General features: G+C 50.4%; 7 protein-coding genes across 7 annotated transcripts; 3 read left to right on the top strand and 4 right to left on the bottom strand.

The window, feature by feature from the left end:
• Nucleotides 1–442: 442 nt before the first annotated feature.
• Nucleotides 443–3,681, top strand: AUEXF2481DRAFT_8282 (uncharacterized protein; the record flags this gene model as incomplete). The annotated part of the gene is made up of 5 exons (XM_013484773.1): nucleotides 443–1,490; nucleotides 1,549–1,603; nucleotides 1,654–1,936; nucleotides 2,012–3,213; nucleotides 3,303–3,681. 5 exons carry the CDS (start codon nucleotides 443–445, stop codon nucleotides 3,679–3,681), a joined length of 2,967 nt encoding a protein of 988 aa, XP_013340227.1.
• Nucleotides 3,682–4,288: 607 nt separating this feature from the next.
• On the bottom strand, nucleotides 4,289–6,256 carry AUEXF2481DRAFT_82887 (uncharacterized protein). The gene is made up of 6 exons (XM_013484838.1): nucleotides 5,706–6,256; nucleotides 5,624–5,651; nucleotides 5,098–5,562; nucleotides 4,926–5,045; nucleotides 4,673–4,857; nucleotides 4,289–4,613 (listed from the first exon to the last, which is right to left on the bottom strand). Exons 1-6 carry the CDS (start codon nucleotides 6,233–6,235, stop codon nucleotides 4,436–4,438), a joined length of 1,506 nt encoding a protein of 501 aa, XP_013340292.1. The 5' UTR covers nucleotides 6,236–6,256; the 3' UTR covers nucleotides 4,289–4,435.
• A 795-nt stretch (nucleotides 6,257–7,051) lies between these two features.
• Nucleotides 7,052–8,900, bottom strand: AUEXF2481DRAFT_454501 (uncharacterized protein). Its single transcript, XM_013484873.1, has 3 exons — nucleotides 8,652–8,900; nucleotides 8,332–8,595; nucleotides 7,052–8,277 (listed from the first exon to the last, which is right to left on the bottom strand). Exons 1-3 carry the CDS (start codon nucleotides 8,720–8,722, stop codon nucleotides 7,116–7,118), a joined length of 1,497 nt encoding a protein of 498 aa, XP_013340327.1. The 5' UTR covers nucleotides 8,723–8,900; the 3' UTR covers nucleotides 7,052–7,115.
• Nucleotides 8,901–9,078: 178 nt separating this feature from the next.
• On the bottom strand, nucleotides 9,079–10,365 carry AUEXF2481DRAFT_69488 (uncharacterized protein; the record flags this gene model as incomplete). Its single annotated transcript, XM_013484824.1, has 2 exons — nucleotides 9,079–9,984; nucleotides 10,036–10,365. The coding sequence occupies 2 exons, from the start codon at nucleotides 10,363–10,365 to the stop codon at nucleotides 9,079–9,081; spliced, it is 1,236 nt and encodes a 411-aa protein (XP_013340278.1).
• Nucleotides 10,366–10,842: 477 nt separating this feature from the next.
• AUEXF2481DRAFT_82884 (uncharacterized protein) lies at nucleotides 10,843–12,960 on the top strand. Its single transcript, XM_013484837.1, has 5 exons — nucleotides 10,843–11,124; nucleotides 11,193–11,221; nucleotides 11,314–12,075; nucleotides 12,132–12,416; nucleotides 12,474–12,960. Exons 1-5 carry the CDS (start codon nucleotides 10,990–10,992, stop codon nucleotides 12,562–12,564), a joined length of 1,302 nt encoding a protein of 433 aa, XP_013340291.1. The 5' UTR covers nucleotides 10,843–10,989; the 3' UTR covers nucleotides 12,565–12,960.
• A 436-nt stretch (nucleotides 12,961–13,396) lies between these two features.
• Nucleotides 13,397–15,366, top strand: AUEXF2481DRAFT_74532 (uncharacterized protein). Its single transcript, XM_013484835.1, has 2 exons — nucleotides 13,397–13,918; nucleotides 13,973–15,366. Exons 1-2 carry the CDS (start codon nucleotides 13,805–13,807, stop codon nucleotides 15,329–15,331), a joined length of 1,473 nt encoding a protein of 490 aa, XP_013340289.1. The 5' UTR covers nucleotides 13,397–13,804; the 3' UTR covers nucleotides 15,332–15,366.
• Nucleotides 15,367–15,641: 275 nt separating this feature from the next.
• On the bottom strand, nucleotides 15,642–16,430 carry AUEXF2481DRAFT_8276 (uncharacterized protein; the record flags this gene model as incomplete). The annotated part of the gene is made up of 2 exons (XM_013484772.1): nucleotides 15,642–16,338; nucleotides 16,396–16,430. The coding sequence occupies 2 exons, from the start codon at nucleotides 16,428–16,430 to the stop codon at nucleotides 15,642–15,644; spliced, it is 732 nt and encodes a 243-aa protein (XP_013340226.1).
• Nucleotides 16,431–17,712: the final 1,282 nt, after the last annotated feature.

Genomic DNA, 17,712 nt, shown 5'->3' with positions numbered 1-17,712 from the left:
GCACGCAGCCCTGCCGGCCTGTTACAGTGTGTGGTGCAGAACAATTCAGGGACGCGAAACGGGTTGCGAGACGGTCAAAAGCGCTCAAGCCGCACTTGATGGTGATGGAGCTTTCGACGTTCATGAGCCTCTAGATGGGCAAGCTTGGACCGAAGCCGTGTCCAGCGGTCACAAATGTCATTACAAGCACCGACAGGGTATGACTAGCCATACACGAGGTCAATCGACGAGAAGTACGCCAGCTGACATTCATGATAGGATTAGCAGCCCTCTGCTTCTCGCTCTTGCACAAAATGGCGCTCTTCGGGCACGCTGCCATAGCTCTTTTATAATAATCAGACAAGATGGAGTCGACACAGCCGTGGAAGCGACGGCCACGACAAGATTGCGGGATACTCAGCCTCCTAAAACGCAGGGAGTGAATGCTCTACACGAAGTGTCTATGGCGGCCTTCAGAAACCGTATGGAGTCCGAACCAGTCAACACTGACGAGTTGATTATCGACGACTCTCGTTTCATAGTCCGCGACATGGGAAGCCTCGACCAGTACAAAGAACTTACACGTGTAGCCGGCGAACTCCACATGGTATCTTGCGCAGTAGTGCCTATCAAGACTGCCTCTGGTCAAGTTCTTGGAACATACACTGTCATGGACAACAAGCTGCGAGAGGATTTCTTCCAAGCGGACATCATCGATATTCTATCCGACATTGCCCAAGCTATCAACACATTCTTGGTCCTTCACCTCTCTGTCGACCGTTTCGATGACTACACTGTCCCTGTTGGTATAGAATATGCCTCATCTTCTCCATCATCCTCACATTACGAACACTCACTCTCCGGACACGCCACATCGTATGAGCAGACACCCATGACGACCTTCTCGGAACTCTCAGGATTTGCGTTCCCACGGCAGGAAGTTGCATGCAATTCCAGACTTGAGGCACAATATCGACCTACCTCTTCAACTCCATCTACCAGTCATGGCTGCCACAAGTCTGAACAAGCCTTCTCTAAAGCTGCACAGCAAATCTGCGCAGCTGTCGACCTCGCAGAATTGGCATTTGTCGACTATTCGGAGAGTCGGGGACCGTTGTCACTGTGCGAGATATTAGGCTACTCTGGCAACCAGACTTCTCTGGCGCTTCATGATACATCGCTCAAGTACCTGACTCAACACTATGCACAAGGCTGTACCTTTTCAGCCAGCGGTACGAACACAAGCGTCACCACAGATCAACCCGCCTATGCAACCAAGGACAATTCATCCCAACTTCTCGACGTGACGGCTGGACTACCTGCCGATCTACGTGCACTTGTGCATAAGAGAGGATCCCTCATTTTCCTCCCTTTGTGGGACCGCTCGGCATCCTGCTTATACGCGGGAATGCTAGGCTGGTCTCGGAATCCCACAGATACTTCTACAACACGAAACATGGCTTGTCTTTCTGCGTTTGGGAAAGTTTTTATGATGGAGTTGGAATATTTAGGTATGTACACAATATTCCGTGTTGTTCGTCATCGCGGAAGCTCATATCCATCTTATAGAGGCCCTGGATATGGCAGAGACGAAGTCCGATTTCGTCTCCTCGATTAGTCACGAGTAAGCTATTCCGAAGACTTACAAACTCAACGTGCTGACTCTGGAACTAGACTTAGATCCCCTCTACACGGATGCTTAGCAGCTGTAGAGTTCTTGCAAGACACTGTGATTGATGACTCTCAGGCTGAACTCGTTGGAATGATACAAGCATGTTCATCCACCCTATTAGACACGCTCAACCATCTCCTTGACTTCAGCAAAGTGAATGAATTGAAAGGGGCGAAAAGTCGTGCCAGAGGGCTTAGTACCGATTCCAAGCTCGAACAGGCCCAAAACGTTTTTGGCTCGACCACTAAGGAATACCTTTGCACGTTGGTGCAAGACGTCGTCGAGGTATGGCATCGTGCATTTGCCTTGCAGCCTTTCCAGAGCACAAGAGTTGGTTCACGTAGCTAACGCGTACTCTAGGGTGTACATTTTGGCCGATCTACGCAACAAGCTGCCTACACGAAAGCCAGGACGACAACCACCAACAAGTTTTCGGGAGCCAGCCATCCATCAAATCCCGCGCTGTTTATTGACAGCACTAGAGATGCAAGCATTTCTTCGCTGGACGAGTCCACTGATGTCGTCGCTGTTTATCTCGACATGCAAAACCACTCAGGCTGGTGCACAACGCTCTCTGCTGGTGCATGGAAGAGAATAGTCATGAACTTGATAGCCAATTCTCTCAAGTACACTGAAAAAGGCTATATCGAGGTCTCGCTACAGCTGATCGAGGACAAGAACTCCTCGAAAAGGACCGTTCACCTCATGATTAGCGATACCGGAATCGGCATGAGCGATGATTATCAAAGGCATCACCTGTATCAGCCGTTCGTCCAAGAAAACCATCTTGTCACTGGTGTCGGGCTCGGACTCAGTATTGTCAAGCAGATCGTCGATGATCTGAAGGGCACGATTACTGTGAAGAGTAAGAAGGGTGCTGGGACACGGATTGATGTTTACGCACCTCTCTGTGAACGAGACTCCCGGCTTCAGAACACAGTTCCCTCAGGGGGCGAGATACTTGACTCTAAAGGACAGCTCAGAGGTCTTACCCTTTGCCTTCTCTCTCCCTCAAATGGAGCAAATCGATACACGGATGCACAAATTCAACGCATTTCGGTCATGCATTCTTATATAAGATCCATTGCTCAAGGATGGTTTGGCATGGAGGTCATCGACGCGCATACAAGGGCAGAAGTCAAAGCAGATATATACATTGCTGAAGGTTTGCGATTCGACGAAGACGAACACAACGACCCTGACGCCTCACCAACGGACAACAATCAACAGCCCACGATCTTAGTCGGACCCTTGCCCGCCAATATATCAGAGGGACCAGGATCACCTCACAATATCACAAGGCTGGCCTATCCGTTAGGACCAAAAGCACTCCATCGTGCGCTCTTTGCTGCTCTCGAAAAACCCGTCGAAGTCGATCAGTCACGGATGACAATACTGACTAATTCGGAGTCGGAGGCAACGTATGGAGAGACGACCAGTGTTCCCGACTACATGGCCATCCGTGAGAAGCCAAGCTCTCCAATATATGAAGCAAGCGACGTCCAGACTGAACTCTTTGCCGCACCGGAACACGTCCTCCTCGTCGACGACAATGCAATCAAGTACGTATCTCGAACTCTACAGATTCTTTGTCCTTGAGACATGGAGCACCGAAAGTCGACCGGCTCGCTAACACGCCTCTCCTCCACAGCCTCAAACTTCTAGCCGCCTACGTCAAGAAACTCGGACATACTGCCGAATTGGCAATCGACGGTGAAGACGCCCTTCTTAAATACAAAGCCGCATTCTCATCTCATAACACCAACCCCAACGACACCACCTCTGCTCCCAGCGCCCCCTTTTCGAAAATTCTCATGGACATCTCCATGCCCAAGATGAATGGCTTTGAATCCACCCGCGCGATCCGAGAGTTTGAACGCCACAAAGGCATTTTTCCACCTGCTAGAATCATTGCACTCACAGGCTTGGGATCCAAAACATCAAAACTAGAGGCGAAAATCTGTGGGATGGATGACTTTAGGACCAAGCCTGTTAAACTCGGGACTTTGAGGGAGTTGCTTGGGGCTTGAGGCTCGGAAGATTCATTTTTTGCATCTCTTTTGTTCTGTTTTCTCTTTTTGGCACCGCGACTTGGGTGCGACATGGGTGTCTTTTCGGACCTTTTGCATTGCGAAACGGAGTTTTCTCTTTTTTGCATGATGAGTTTTTCTTTTTATGGAATCATGGGGAAGGGAAAACTAGGATATAGCATTCCTGGAAGGCACGAGCAGGATTGGCGTTTTCACATGATGGTTCATTGTGGAAGAGTAAGGGCAGGAGTTTTTTGTTGAGGTTGGGCGGGTGTAGCGAAGTTGCGTGATGAGAAAGATTAACAGCTTACTGCCTCCTTCACGAATTCCTCCATCTCATCTCTGCATCATCCCATTAGTTTCTGAAACTCATCTTCGGACAGTGTTGGCTCCTCGGCTATAACTTCAAAAGGCCTTTTCAAGAGCGGATAGCTCTTCGTGCAGCCCGACGAAGATACTGTTAATGACATAATCAGCACCATCAACGTCTGTGTCTTCCACTGAGATCGCATCGACTCCCATCTTACAAACACCACCATATCTCACAACCATATCGTTAAAACAAGTTCACGTCGTGAGATGCGCCACCTTGCAATCTCGGGACTTTGCTGAGAGTCGATCTTATGATCTTGTTTCCTTGCTGCATTCACTGGATTTATTTACGTACTGATGCTTTAGTTGTCTCCCAGAGGGGGGCCAGACCAAAGCTCGATTCGACTGAGACCAAAACCTCGATTGACACATGTGTATTACTTCAAGCTGTCACTTCAAACCTGACCCTATCCCTCGGCAACAACTTGACCATCAACGGCTTCTTATCCCACACAACATGAACAGTCTGATCAAGCCAATCATTTGGCAAATCATCAGCCTCGAGATCAAAGTTCCAGAGCAGATGAGCAGTGATGAGACGTATCTCATGATAAGCCAGACTATAATCCTCTTGTATCAGAACAGAAGACTCGATGATAAGGGGTAATAAAAGACTTACTTCATGCCAATGCAGTTTCTTGGTCCGGTGGAGAAGGGGTTCATGACTGCCTTCTTGTCGGCAGCGAAACGTGGAGAGTAGCCTTCAACGTCTTCTAGCAGCCAACGTTCAGGGATGAAGTCGTCGGAATCGACGAAGTTGAGGGGAGAGTGGTAAGCGGCGTAGTGAGGTACACTGACACCGACCTGTGATTATTAATTGTCAGTCTACTGATCTTTGAGTGTTTACACGGGTCAAACGATCAAAAGCTTACATTTGGAGGGATCCAGTGGCCGCAAATTTCGGTACCAGTGGTAGGGTTGGTCTTGCGGCGAACGCCTTCGGCGACAGAGGGGTATGTTCTGAGTCCTTCTTGTATGCAAGCAGTCAAGTACTGCAAATTTCGTCAGTATCAATCAAATTTGGCTTGTCTCGCGAAGACATACCGGAAGACGTGGCAGCTCATCAATCGTGATATCTTCAACTGTAGCAAACCTATCGCGGATCTCCGCAGTCAAACGTTTCATGGGACCAGGGTTGCGCAACAGATTGTAAGTGAGGCCAGATAGCATAGTAGCCGTGGTTTCCGTGCCAGCAATCATGAGGAGATCAGCATTCGAGTACATCATCTGGCGTGACATACTAGCTCCGTCCTTATGTTTGAGTACTAGTCCGAAGATATCTGGCCGATCCGTGTCCATGGCCAATCTCTTATCCACACGATCAGCTGAGTGTTTGAAGGAAGCATTTGCGGCATTTGTGATGGACTTTGGCATGAGCTGCTGGACGACAGTCCATAATAGTGGGAAATACTGTATTGCGCGGGACGAACAGGCGAGGAAGATCTGATCAAAGATACCCTGCAGCCATGGTGTGTACTCTTGAGCTTCGAGGAGACCTAGAGACTCTCCCTGGAAACTATTCGTTAGCTTGAGAGTAGCAAGGAAAGAAAGAGGCGAGATATGAACGTACGAAGACCAAATCTGCGATGACATCAAACCTGATGATCTGTCAGCAAGGCACATTGCGTCGAGAGAAACCACAAATCGCTTACGTGGTGAAGTTGTAGTACTGGACCAGATCAACCTTTCCACCCTTCTGTTTACGCTTCAGGACAACTACCAATTTGCGGACGTAACCGTTCAGCATATCATTCTGGTCCCTCAGAGCTTTAGCCGAGAAAGCAGGTAGGAACATCTTCCGCATGCGATGGTGATCCTCATCTCCCGCCAATATGAGACTGTTCTTTGTATCTGGTGCAAAAGGATAGAAAGTAGGATCCTTGGGGTTGTTGTTTTTATGTCCATAAATGTCTTTCCAGGCTTGTTCGTCGATGAAGCTGAGTTCGTTGGGTGCGATACGGACGATTGTTCCGTAGCGTTTGTGCATATTTGAGACGACAAAAGGTTCGCGGCCGGAGATGTGAAGCCATAGACGTGCAAATGGGGTGGAGGTGTAAATCCACGAGCCGGGATATTTGCTGAGAGGGTGCAAGAAGAGATTATAGAAGATGATACCGGTGCTGTAAACAATGGCAAGCGTGAGAAGGTAACTAGCCGCCTTTGGGATCTGTTCGGACACCATATTGAGATGGGAAGGAACGACCTTGTCGACTTACTTCGAACCTTGGGACATTCATCTGCTTTATACATACGATGATCAGTAGTCTGTTACTAGTAATCCTATGATGCAGTCTCTCTAGACTACTATTGCATCCTAATCGATTGCACAACTCCACCTTCACATGCTCAGTGGGCTGATACTCCAGGGCTTGTATCTTCGACCAGTCGCTCTTTACTTCTGCACACTCATCCACTCCAGCTTAAATCGGCAAACTCTGACGCTGATACTGCGTTGTGTTGCTGTATTCAAATTGCATCTGTCGAATAGTCGCAAGGCTTCTCATTCGAACAAGCACAGGTCCAGATAGCGTGGTCCGGCACAGCCTAAGGAGGTGTGTGATTTCTTACATGTTACGCAGCTTTGGCGATGATCCGCAATCACATGCTTCAACAAAGCATGATCAATTTGTTATACCTGTTTTCTCATTTGCTGTTGTGATACGCAATCAAGTCTCATAGCGTCATGTTGAAGGAAACATGGAGAAGCATCCTTGCAAAGTTGTGAACGTGGTCCCCGAGTCACTCAAGCCCTGACTGAGCCACAGAAATGTGTGAGCTCATCGCAGAAGTGGAGACCAGGCGCCTCGGTTTGCTGCATGCCTTGCCCGGGATGTGCAGCATCCGGCTCGGGAACGCTTTGACCCGGTCGACGTTCCCGGCTTTCCGTGCTCTCGGGCATCTGAGGCAAGTGCGTGTGGCCTGGCGACATGCATAAAAACATTCAAAGACGACTCAGGCTGAGAGACAAGCACATCAAGTTTCCATGTTTAGGTGCGTATTTGTTCTGTGTTCATATCGAAGTTCAGTGGATCTATCTATGCTTTGATTAGTGTGACAATGTATTACAAGGAACTTCTCTGCTCTGCAGGCTTTTCTTTCTTGTACTTCTCAAAGTCGAACCCCAACTCTTCCAAAGTCCTAACTTGGTATCTACCTTCGCCTCGGTCCTGGAAAGCCTTCTTGATCTCCGGAAATTTTTCACGCATCCAGTATTCCTTCTCACCCCACCTCGGTGGTTGCTTGCCTTTTGTCTTTGCGTCGGACGCTGACATTGACCAATCGTACATGGCGTTGATGTAGTTTGCGTCCTTTGGGAACAAGAGCAGGTGGAAGTCCCTCTTACCGCCATCTGTCTCTCTGAGCAAGTTGTTCTCCCAGGCCTCCATATCATTGGCCGAGGGCAGAGAGATGCGGTTGTTCCATAGACGAGCAATAACGGCGCTTTGTGACTCTGCCATGGGAAAAGGTATGACACGCTGCTGCAAGGTGGGGAAGCAGAGAGTGGGATGCGGGCGGCAGATCAGATGCTGATATAGATTCTGGACATGGGTGCCACTGGTAACGAGCGGTGGGTCCATGTTGTTTAGGAAGGGGAAAGAGTAGAAGTAGCCGGTACAGAAGAGGATCGAGTCGATGTCCTTCTCCACGCTGCCATCAGCGAAGCGTACAGCTCTGTCCTGAATGAGGAATTCGACAATCTCGTCGCGTTCCTGTTTCTTTGGTGAGGGGTCGGACAGCAAGAATGACTTTGACTTCTGAGACTGTAGCAAAGGATGTTTGCAAAGCTGCATTATCTGCATGGCAATGTCAATGCCCGAGGCTCCACTGCCGACGATGATTGTCTTGAGATTTGTGTAGTCCTCGGGCTTCTTGTAGTACATGGAGTGTGAGATGGCGTTTGGATAGTGGTCAGCCCACTCCTTGATGCCCTTGATCTGAGGAATGAAAGGCACAGCGAAGTGGCCATTGGCGACGACGATGGCATCGTACTTTGTCTCTACTACTTCTGCCGGGGAGTTGTGCTGTACTTTTTGCGTCTTGACAGACCATATATCTTGGCCATGTTCCTTTGTGCCTGCCAGGCTGATGTCCAGGACTTGAGTGTTGAAGTGGATGAGGTGCTTGATCTCGGCGGCGTAGTCTTCGAGGTATTGTGTGACGGTCTCGTGCTTGGGGAAGAGTTGCGAGTCTTGCGGCCAGTCAAAGTCAGAGTAGCCCATCAACCTGTGCAAGCGTCAGTTCGGTGCAGGCTCCAGGCTTCACTGTGGCTCGACCTACGTGCGCGGAATATTCGTCTCCAGGCGGTCATACAGCGGGCTGAGAAATAGCGAGTCCTCTTCGATACGGCTGCCGAGAGCTTTTCTGGTGCCTGACTGCAGCCATTTCGCTTTGGCGAGACCAGTGTGAGGGCTCACTGATGGTACAGGGAGGTCATCGGGCGTGGGCGTCTTGTCTTCGGGCGAGTAGTCCCAGACGCCTCCTACTCTTGATCGCTGCTCGTAAACATCAATCCGTTCAAAGGCTTTCTCGGCCACCAAATATCTGAGCAGTCCATCAGCCTCGTTGTTGGCGCGAGTTAGGGAAGTCGCGACGCTCACTTGGCAGCTGCCACACCGGAGGGCCCTGCTCCAACTATGCAAACATTCTTGACTGCGAACTTTCCTGCCATTGTCCTGCCTTTGCTCGTCGTCCAAACCGTGGCTAACTTCTGTACAATTTCTTTGTCAAGTTTGCGACTGACAATCAGCTACCGCCCTTGTTGCCGTCCAGATCTACTCGTCACGTCATGGACAATGGCGTCAACATCCACTGCTCTGCCTATCGTATAGGCCCGCCGAATTCTTGACTCGTCTGCCATATCATTATTCATGCAGGACATCATGCACCATGCACATGCAAGCGAGTCAGATTGAGTAAAAAAAATAAACATGTCCATTAGTCATAAAAAGGGTATCGTAAAACATCACCAAGAGGAAAACCCAGACGCCTCGCTTCAAATCAATTCTATCGGCCCCGAAAAGTCATTCATCGGACCACGCTGCCGATTCTGTCAAATCCGGCCATCTTCATCACCCACTCGTCAAGAAGCGCTGCTCCATAGTCGCCTCTATTGGGCAAGCGCTGTGTCGCGTGGATTTGGTATTGTCTGTGTGACGTGCCAGGCACCATGATGCCATCTTGATGATCGAGTTCAATCATCACAACAGGGCTGTGGATGCGGAAGTAGAATGGCGCATCTGTGTGAACGGGTCCAAGCCAGGAGAAGTACGTCTCGCCGAGGTGTGCCTCGACTCTTTGCATGAACAAATCCAAGCATTCTTGTGGCAACACTGAGTTGAATGATCTCACAATGTTGAGGAGTGCTACTTGTTGCTCGTAGTTGAGCTCGGCGGCGCAGATTCCTTCATATGGCACAATTCGGTTGTCTTGGTGTGCACCGCCAAGACTGCGGTAGTCCATTGGATCAAAAAGATCTTGATCTGTGTTGAAGTCTTCAAGCTCGCCAAGAAGACTGGCTTCGCGCTGTTGTTGTGTGTTGAGAGATGCCATCAAAGCGAGCCCAGCTGCTTCCTCACGCTCGAAGACCTGGACTCCATCCACCAAACCATGTTCGGTAAAGCTGGGTCCGGCACTAACGAAGAAGGGACCAATCACTACTTCTCCGCTGAGGGTGAAGACGTTGACGCACACGTTGTCGCCGAACAGGTTGAACCCCCAAGGCGAAAATGGACCGGGTTCGCCAAACAGACAAAATTGGTAGCCAGCAATGCGGTGCAAGTCCTCGTGGTTCTCCGAGGTGCTCATCATCATTGCTGTCCACACCCTTGCGAAGCCTTCGGGACTCAACGAAACTCTGAGCAAATCATATACTGCATTCATAGTGTCTGCGCTCATGGCGTCAACACGAAGACCAGTCTCCATAACCATAACCTAGGTTTGGTCAGTCAAATGTTGTACCAATGCTTGCAAGCTATCACGAACCTCGGGATTTGACCACGCACGCCATTCTCGAGCGGTAACAAGATGACGGAATCGTGCCTTTTCATTCGCCGATGCTACTGATACCAAGTGTTGGGCTGCATCCACCATCGCCTGGGTCGGTCCGTTGGCATCTAGGCTTGCCTTCCATAGACCAGGTACAATGTTTCCATCTGACGTGAATCCTTTGTAGGGTTCTCTGTAGTTCCTGATCCATTTTTTTGCCAGAGGTGAGAGAGAAATACGCCTATCCCGAATGTGCGCCTGGGCGTAATCCTGATAGTACTGAGGCTTTGGTGCCGAGGCAGTGTGAAAGTAGTCCGGGGAGAACATGGTCGACGATCGCTTTTGATTGAAAGACACGAATTTGTATTCAAGGGATTCCAGAAAAGGGTCGCGACTTTTCTTTTCCACGACATGGGCGAGCCCTTTGGACTAAATAGATATGAGACCGCGGCGCTGCTGCGGACGAACTCGTGGGCACAGGCGCCCATCGGGACGTGTGATTCCACCTCTGTCACTGTTTAACCGGCGGCGCTTTTCATGGAGTACTCGGAGTAATTCCAATGTGGAGGGACAGGGTAAGGTCTCACAAGGCGGAAAAGGGCCCAGGTCGGGCCGATACAAACACCATCAGGACGTAATCATTCGGAGCACGCTACTCCGCAAGCATGCCGTTCCGCTGGGTTAGCGACCGGTGGGGCCAGCCCAGCCCTTCCCACAAATTTCGTCAAAAGGCTCGCTTTTTTCCCCGCTGTGGCTCTACTGGCTTTTCTGGACGGTTGTGGGGTTCGTGCAGTGGGGATCGGTAGGTGTTTACGGAGCTGCTTGTGGACTGCCATGTAGGGCAAAACGACAGCGTGGAGAGCTAGCTACGTGATAACATTCTACTTAAACAAATGTGACTGCCCTTGTTGAATCCTTTGTCGAACCTCTCGCTCTGTTATCATCAACATCATGCCTTCCGCAACATCTTCTTCCCTAGACATTGTCGTGATCGGAGCTGGGCTTGGTGGCTTGGCTGCCGCCATCTCCTGTGCTCTCGGCGGCCACAACGTGACAGTACTGGAACAAGCAAGAGAACTGGCAGAGGTACGAGTACCCACCTTAGCAAGAAGCGGTGTCTGAGCGGAAGAACTCGCAACTGACCGGCAATTCAGATCGGTGCAGGGTTACAGATTACACCAAAGTAAGAGAAAGCCCAGTAGATCCGGACTCACCCGTGTTCCAATAGCCGAGGGCAGAAAGAAGCAAAGAGCTCGTTCCTGACATACATCACAGCGCATCGAGACTGTTCCAACAATGGGGGATTGACAAGGTTCTGGAGCCGTTGGCGGCCGAGCCGACCTTCCTGGCTGTGCACAGATATTCAGATGGAAAAGTACTTGCCATGCAGGAAGACTTCGACAAGAAAATCAGAGCCAAATACGGAGCGCCCTTCTGGGACTTGCACCGGGTGGACCTACAAAAAGCACTTGCACAAAGAGCAAAGGATTTAGGCGTCAAGCTGAGGCTGAACTCCAAGGTCACCAGTGTTGACTTTGAGAAGTCGACATTACACCTAGACGATGGGAACACATATGACGCAGACCTATTGGTAGGTGCAGATGGTCTGTGGTCCAAGTGCCGAGCGCACTTCCTCAAGCAATCTGGCAAGGAGGATGCTCCGCTTCCGACCGGAGATTTGGCGTACCGTATTGTCCTCGACTTGGAAGATCTGCAAGATCCTGAGCTCCGGCAATGGGTATCGAAGCCAGCATGCCACTTCTGGATTGGTCCTGGAGCCCATGTTGTTGCATATTCTGTTCGTGGTGGCAAGCAGTACAACATTGTGCTTCTTGTACCGGACAACCTTCCAGCAGATGTGTCGAGATCATCCGGAGACATTAGTGAGATGAGAGATATCTTCACGAAATGGGATCCGATCCTGAATAGATTCCTCGATAATGTCAAGACGGTCGACAAGTGGAAGCTGATGCATCGACCAGAGTTGGACAGTTGGGTTAGCAAGAAGAGTAATTTCGTTTTCCTTGGTGATTCATGGTAAGTGGAAGGACTCGATCGTTGTCATATGCTCTCCCGTTACTGACAAGTTTCAGTCACCCCATGCTACCCTACCTCGCCCAGGGTGCAAATTCGTCGTTAGAGGATGGTGCGGTACTTGGAAACCTGCTCGCCGCTGTGAAGAACAAGGAGCAGCTGCCTGAGGCACTGCGCTTGTACGAGAACCTGAGAAAGAAGCGTGGTGAGGCCATCGTCCGCGAGACATTTGCTCAGAGAAATGATTTCCACATGATGGACGGAGAAGACCAGCAAGCACGCGACGAACTATTTGCGGGTCAGCTCGGCAAGGCAGAGCCCGAGGTCAAGTTTCCCAGTCGTTGGTATGTGGAGAAATTGCTCGATCCTGGTGTAAGGAATAGGTGCTGACATCAGGACAGGACATGCCCTGTGGTACAACCGTGGCTCTACGGCTACGACGCGAAGAAAGAGGTAGACGATGCGTTGAGAGGGTCATCTCTGGCGCAGTAGACCGTTGCTGGCTTTCGGCAGTGACGAAGGCTTACGAAGTTACGATGCCAGGAGGTTCTTGCCCTCGCTCACCTACCCATACGATGTCATATCTAGTCATAGTGGTTTCGGCAATATAGGCCATGCTTTACCCCAGGTAAGCCCGACATCAGGACATTCGTGAGAGGAGCGGAGACACTGTCGGCGACAATGGCATGGACGTTGCTTTTCAATTCGGTCCTGTTGGCGGGTATATTCATGTCGAGCATTTAGCCTGTTATACATCTCTGCAAAGAAGTTGGCCGAGAAAAAACCACGAGGTGCCGACTCGGTCCTTTTCTCCACGAAATGCTCTCCGCGATTGCACCGAGAGGGGGGATGTCACTGCCAGAGACCCCAGGTCTTCGAGAAGCCGACCGGTGCAGATATGAGAGAGGCTTTTGTGCTTGTTTTGCGACCAAACCTACACCATAGCGTCATCTCGTTGCGAGAAATCAACATTATGAGGCTACACGTGCTTTGCTCATCGCCGCAATGTCTTGTTTTGCAACTCAAAGCCTAAAAGCAGTCTCGACCCCGCGGGGACACCTCCTGCTTTTGTTTTCACCTTCCTGTTTCGCGCGGGTCCGGCGAGGCGCCTTGCCAATTTGTTCTTGTCGGAAGCGGCATTCCGGCACGAAAGGGGACGCAGCCGACACGCAGGGGTCTCATCTCGGTTCAACTCGTCGTAGGCTCCCAGAGCGCCGGTCCTTCCTTCTCGGTGTCATTCTGACCGAAGCCACGTCAGTTTGTCGGACTCGCCGTGCTTCCGCGACCGGTCCTGCCCTACAAGTCATGCGAGTCGTTTATGTTAGGGCTAGACTTCTCCACAAACCTCTCCACACTCTTCACTCTTCCCACTGCGGAGGATTCATGCCTACTCCTGCACGCTGATATCCCTTCACGCTCGTTGGACGATACCATCGCGGAGGCTCCGGACTCCGACTCAGGTCTGCAGATCTTCGTGGGGATAGCCTACTAACGTGAAAGCCCTACATGCCGAACTCAGATAGTAAGGGATAATCGCGTACTGGTAGGAGGAGTAGACAATTGATTGCGCGTTGTACGGACGTACAATGGTGACTTACCTATGTCCTTGACCCCATGTTGCTTTGTTCTTACTCCTCCTATTATCTCTTTCGGCCATCTAGCTCGATTGACTTATTAGGCTATCGAGTCCCTCGAACCAGATTCACAGCACTTGTACAGCTATTCGCCAATCATGGCAGACAAACTAGGGGAAACAAGAATCGATGACATCGAGGACCTGAAGCCTAGCAGAGAACAAGGCAATGTTAGGCTGCCAGTCCCTAGCAATGATCCCAACGATCCTCTTGTAAGTTGCTGAACGCTGTGAAAGACTATTTAGGCTGCTTACGTTTGACAACAGAACTGGCCCCTCTCCATCAAGATCTCAGTCTACCTGACGGTCTGCTTCTTCACATTCATCGCCAACGTCAACGGTAGCAACTTCACCGTCGCCATAGTACCTCTACGAAAGCACTTTCATATCGATCCTACGGATGCAACTCTACTCGTTGGACTCAATGTCCTTATGTTTGGAGTCGGCAACATCTTGTGGGTGCCATTGATGCGTGTACTGGGCAAACGTCCAGTATACCTGATGGCCCTGACAGTCCTCACTGTCGCCAATGTCTGGAGTGCTTTCGCAAAGACCTGGGGAAGTCTTCTTGGTGGACGTATGCTCAGTGGTGTTGGTGCCGCTTGTGCCGATGCTACAGTGCCTTCTCTGGTAGCTGAGATGTTCTTCTTTGATCAGCGTGGCCATTGTATGATGTTCTTCCATCTGGCTTTGGCATCTGGTCTCTTCCTCGGACCACTCATCAATGCTTACATTGTCGGACTACACGGTTGGCGTTGGAGCTGTGGCTTTATCGCCATCTTCTCTGGTGTTCTTCTCATCTGCACCTTTTTCCTGGTCCGAGAGACACAATACATCAAGCCTCGCATCCAGCATCCTGAGGACGATGTTCCAGTCAAGAGAAGTTTTGTAGGCTGGCTGTCACCAACAGTGGGCTTTAACCGTCAAGGCCACTTCCTACGAACATTTTGGGATATCCTACGCATGGCCACTTATCCGCCAGTCTTCTGGGCAGGCATCCTAATCGGCTGTTTCGTCGGCTGGACCATCATCATCCAAATCGCCACCACTCAAACATTTACCCAGCCACCCTACCGCTGGACAACAGGCACCGTGGGCCTATTCTCCCTATCCGCTTTCATAGGCGCTCTACTGTCCTTCTACGTCGGTGGCAGACTTATCGATTTGATCGCCAATCGCGCTCGAAGGCATACCTCACACCCTCGCCCCGAGATGCGTCTCATCGCCCTCATAATCCCCGCCATCATCGGTCCTCTAGGCGTCATAACCTACGGCCAATGCATCTTCCACAAAACCACATGGATAGGCCCAGCTTTCGGCTTCGGCATGCACGCCTTCGCCCTCACCGCACTATCCAACATTGTAGTCACTTATGTGGTAGACTGCTATCAACAATTCGCCGGAGAAGCGCTTGTCATTGTGTTTGTGATAAGAAATGTTATTGCGTGCGTGTTGAGCATGTATTCTAGTGATTGGATTGCTGAGCAAGGTGCTTCTGTTGTGTTTGGAGAGATGGCGGCGATTCAGTATTTTTTGTTGGTGTTTGCTGTGCCGCTGTATTTCTGTGGGGCTTCTTTGCTTAAATTTACGAGTGGTTATGGACCTATGAGGAGGGTGGGGTGTTAGGTGGTTATAGATATGCTTGATGGTATATTACTGAGCCTGTCTCTCCACTGTCTAAAGTCTGTTTGTTGTAATCATATTACCTGTGGCACGATCGTTTACCGTTGTTAGCCATCTGGCTGTATGGGTGCACTGGAGGGCATGGTGATGACAAAGTTGGCAAGGTGTGGTAATCTTGAAGATGATTGAAAATTAAGGGATGCCCCCGGTTTTGATAGAAATTATACTAATAATACAATAAAGTTTGAGCAAGTGTACACTTGGACACTGACATGATGCTCAAAGATTGAATTCTTTTGTCCGTTCCGATGATTTAGTTCTTGTCGGTGACGGCAGTGGTGTCGGCTGAAGCAGTGTGGGCAGTGGCAGACTTGACCTCGACGGTCTTCTCGCCAGCCAAGTTGCCCTTGAAGTCCTCGACAGACATGGCCTCGTTCTTTGTGACGCCGTGGTTCTTTGTGGGCTCTTGGATGACCTCGTGGACGGGCTTGACCTTGTGGGTGACCTCAGGGATGATGCGCTCCTTCTCGATGACGGGCTGGATGGTCTCGTGGAGGTGGTGGTGGACCGACTCGCCGGTGATGGTGGGCTCGGTGGTCTTGGTCTCCTTTGTCTCTGCCTCCTCGGTTGTGTTCTTGAACTCGGACTGCTGAGCGGCGACCTTTGCCTTGATATCGTCACCCTTGTTGTCCTTGTTGATTTGACGCTCCTCGACTGCGTCGGTCTCGTTGTAGTGGCGCTCGGGCTCGACTTCCTGGTCCTTGAGGGGCTGGATGGTGGTGTGGTAGTGATCTTGGTGGCGTTCGCGGTCGACGACAGTTTGCTCTTTTGTCTCGTGCTCGTGCTTGACGGTCTCGTGCTGCACGGCAGGGGCTACCTCTGTCTCGACAGTGGTGTCCTTCTGGCCTGTGGTCTTGGTGTCAACGACGGGAGCTGATTGAGGCTCGGCCTTGACTGGAGCTGCGACTTCAGCCTCGGCCTTGGTCTCTTTTGACTGACCTGTGCCGGATCTGGGATGGGTGTCAGCATGTGTTCTTCAAGCAAGTAGTGTCAAGAGATGTTCTTACAGGAAGTTGTTGATAGCGCTGGCGGCGGCGTCCATTGTGAGTGATTTGATTTGGGAGTTTGGTGTGTAGTTGGGAGGAAGTTTGAATTGATTGTATGCTTTCAGTACATGCGAATGGAGGCGCTTACTCTTATAGTGGCACACCAAAAGACATGACGAGCTGTCCTTTGTTCTACGCCATTGACCTCATCGACCATGAGTGGGGTAAACGTGGTAGTACGGACCAGACTCCAGCAGCTGAATAGTGCTGCACGTCAGTTCACCATCAAGAGGGGCTCCGTTCTCTATCATGGACTACACAAAGCTTGCGATTAGAAAGTCTTCATGATAGGCTGACCAGAACCGCACATGCCAAATGCAGTAAGTCTGTCATGTTGCGATCCAAGACCATCGGACGATCATGATGGACTAGACACACATCGTCATCTACTAGAAGCGTCTTTCCAGGTTTTGGGTGATGGAGCGTCTGCATTTCCAGGTTTTGGGAGGTGGATGATGTTTAGAGTTTGCGGATTTCGCGAATCTGAATGGAATTTGAGGTTCGCCATCATCGCTCTTGCGCCACAGCAATACTCCAACCCTCAAAGCACTGCTTGATTAAGTCGCGTTAGAGTCGGAGCAGACATCCTCGTATAGAATTTACGCTCTCCAGTGGACCTCAGATCGCTATACAGTCAAAGTCCTTGTCCACGTCTCGCCATGCAAGGCACCCATGTCTTTCTGTCCTGGCGCATGGGGGCAAACAGCATACAGAACCCCACACCATCTGATAACTGGCGCAATGACGCTGTGGAGCAGAAACGGGGGCAACGAGGCGCAGCACCTCCAACTGAGCCGCTAAGGCTCGTTGTTTAGAAACCGTTGTTAACAGGTTCGATGTTCGCTATGTATGATCGCTGTAGATGATCGCTGGAAAGCGAAGATTCGTCATGCTTTCGTGATTTGCATGTGCAATCAGAGGATTCTTGTTTCTACCAAGCTGTTGGTGCACATGATTTGCGTGGGGAGAGGCGCCCACGGAACATGCTCCGTGATTGATGCAGAATCGAGATCACATGCCAACGCTGCAAATGCTTCTTCAGAGCTTCGAGTCATGCTCGAGCTATAATACGACCATATATACCGAATCTAGGGTAGTGCTATAAGTCTTTACCTAAGATAAGGTAAATGTTTGTTCGTCGTAACAGGACTTGGTAATCTAATATACAGATAAAGGCGGTTTCCTAAATAACTAGGCTTAGATTAGCAAAAGTACTGATTACTCCATCATTTGTCTACATATATACATGACAGTCACACTGTAGCGCAAACATGTACA

This window comes from Aureobasidium subglaciale, assembly GCF_000721755.1.
Source record: "Aureobasidium subglaciale EXF-2481 unplaced genomic scaffold scaffold_26, whole genome shotgun sequence".
NCBI classification, from domain to species: Eukaryota; Fungi; Ascomycota; class Dothideomycetes; order Dothideales; family Saccotheciaceae; genus Aureobasidium; species Aureobasidium subglaciale.
Note: the sequence above shows the minus strand (reverse complement) of the source record. Positions and strands in the feature narration are given on the sequence as shown.

What these genes read in the sequence shown, in the direction of transcription:
- AUEXF2481DRAFT_74532 (XM_013484835.1), top strand. Translation starts at nt 13,805, where the DNA reads ATGGCAGACAAACTAGGGGAAACAAGAATCGATGACATCGAGGACCTG. An exon ending in ATGATCCCAACGATCCTCTT is followed by an intron (nt 13,919 to 13,972) that starts GTAAGTTGCTGA and finishes GTTTGACAACAG; the next exon opens with AACTGGCCCCTCTCCATCAA.
- AUEXF2481DRAFT_82887 (XM_013484838.1), bottom strand. Translation starts at nt 6,235, where the DNA reads ATGGTGTCCGAACAGATCCCAAAGGCGGCTAGTTACCTTCTCACGCTT. An exon ending in ATGAGCTGCCACGTCTTCCG is followed by an intron (nt 5,046 to 5,097) that starts GTATGTCTTCGC and finishes CGAAATTTGCAG; the next exon opens with TACTTGACTGCTTGCATACA. An exon ending in AGAAACTGCATTGGCATGAA is followed by an intron (nt 4,614 to 4,672) that starts GTAAGTCTTTTA and finishes AGAGGATTATAG; the next exon opens with TCTGGCTTATCATGAGATAC.
- AUEXF2481DRAFT_82884 (XM_013484837.1), top strand. Translation starts at nt 10,990, where the DNA reads ATGCCTTCCGCAACATCTTCTTCCCTAGACATTGTCGTGATCGGAGCT. An exon ending in GGGTTACAGATTACACCAAA is followed by an intron (nt 11,222 to 11,313) that starts GTAAGAGAAAGC and finishes CATACATCACAG; the next exon opens with CGCATCGAGACTGTTCCAAC. An exon ending in GTTTTCCTTGGTGATTCATG is followed by an intron (nt 12,076 to 12,131) that starts GTAAGTGGAAGG and finishes GACAAGTTTCAG; the next exon opens with TCACCCCATGCTACCCTACC.
- AUEXF2481DRAFT_454501 (XM_013484873.1), bottom strand. Translation starts at nt 8,722, where the DNA reads ATGGCAGGAAAGTTCGCAGTCAAGAATGTTTGCATAGTTGGAGCAGGG. An exon ending in TCCGGTGTGGCAGCTGCCAA is followed by an intron (nt 8,596 to 8,651) that starts GTGAGCGTCGCG and finishes TGGACTGCTCAG; the next exon opens with ATATTTGGTGGCCGAGAAAG. An exon ending in GAGACGAATATTCCGCGCAC is followed by an intron (nt 8,278 to 8,331) that starts GTAGGTCGAGCC and finishes ACGCTTGCACAG; the next exon opens with GTTGATGGGCTACTCTGACT.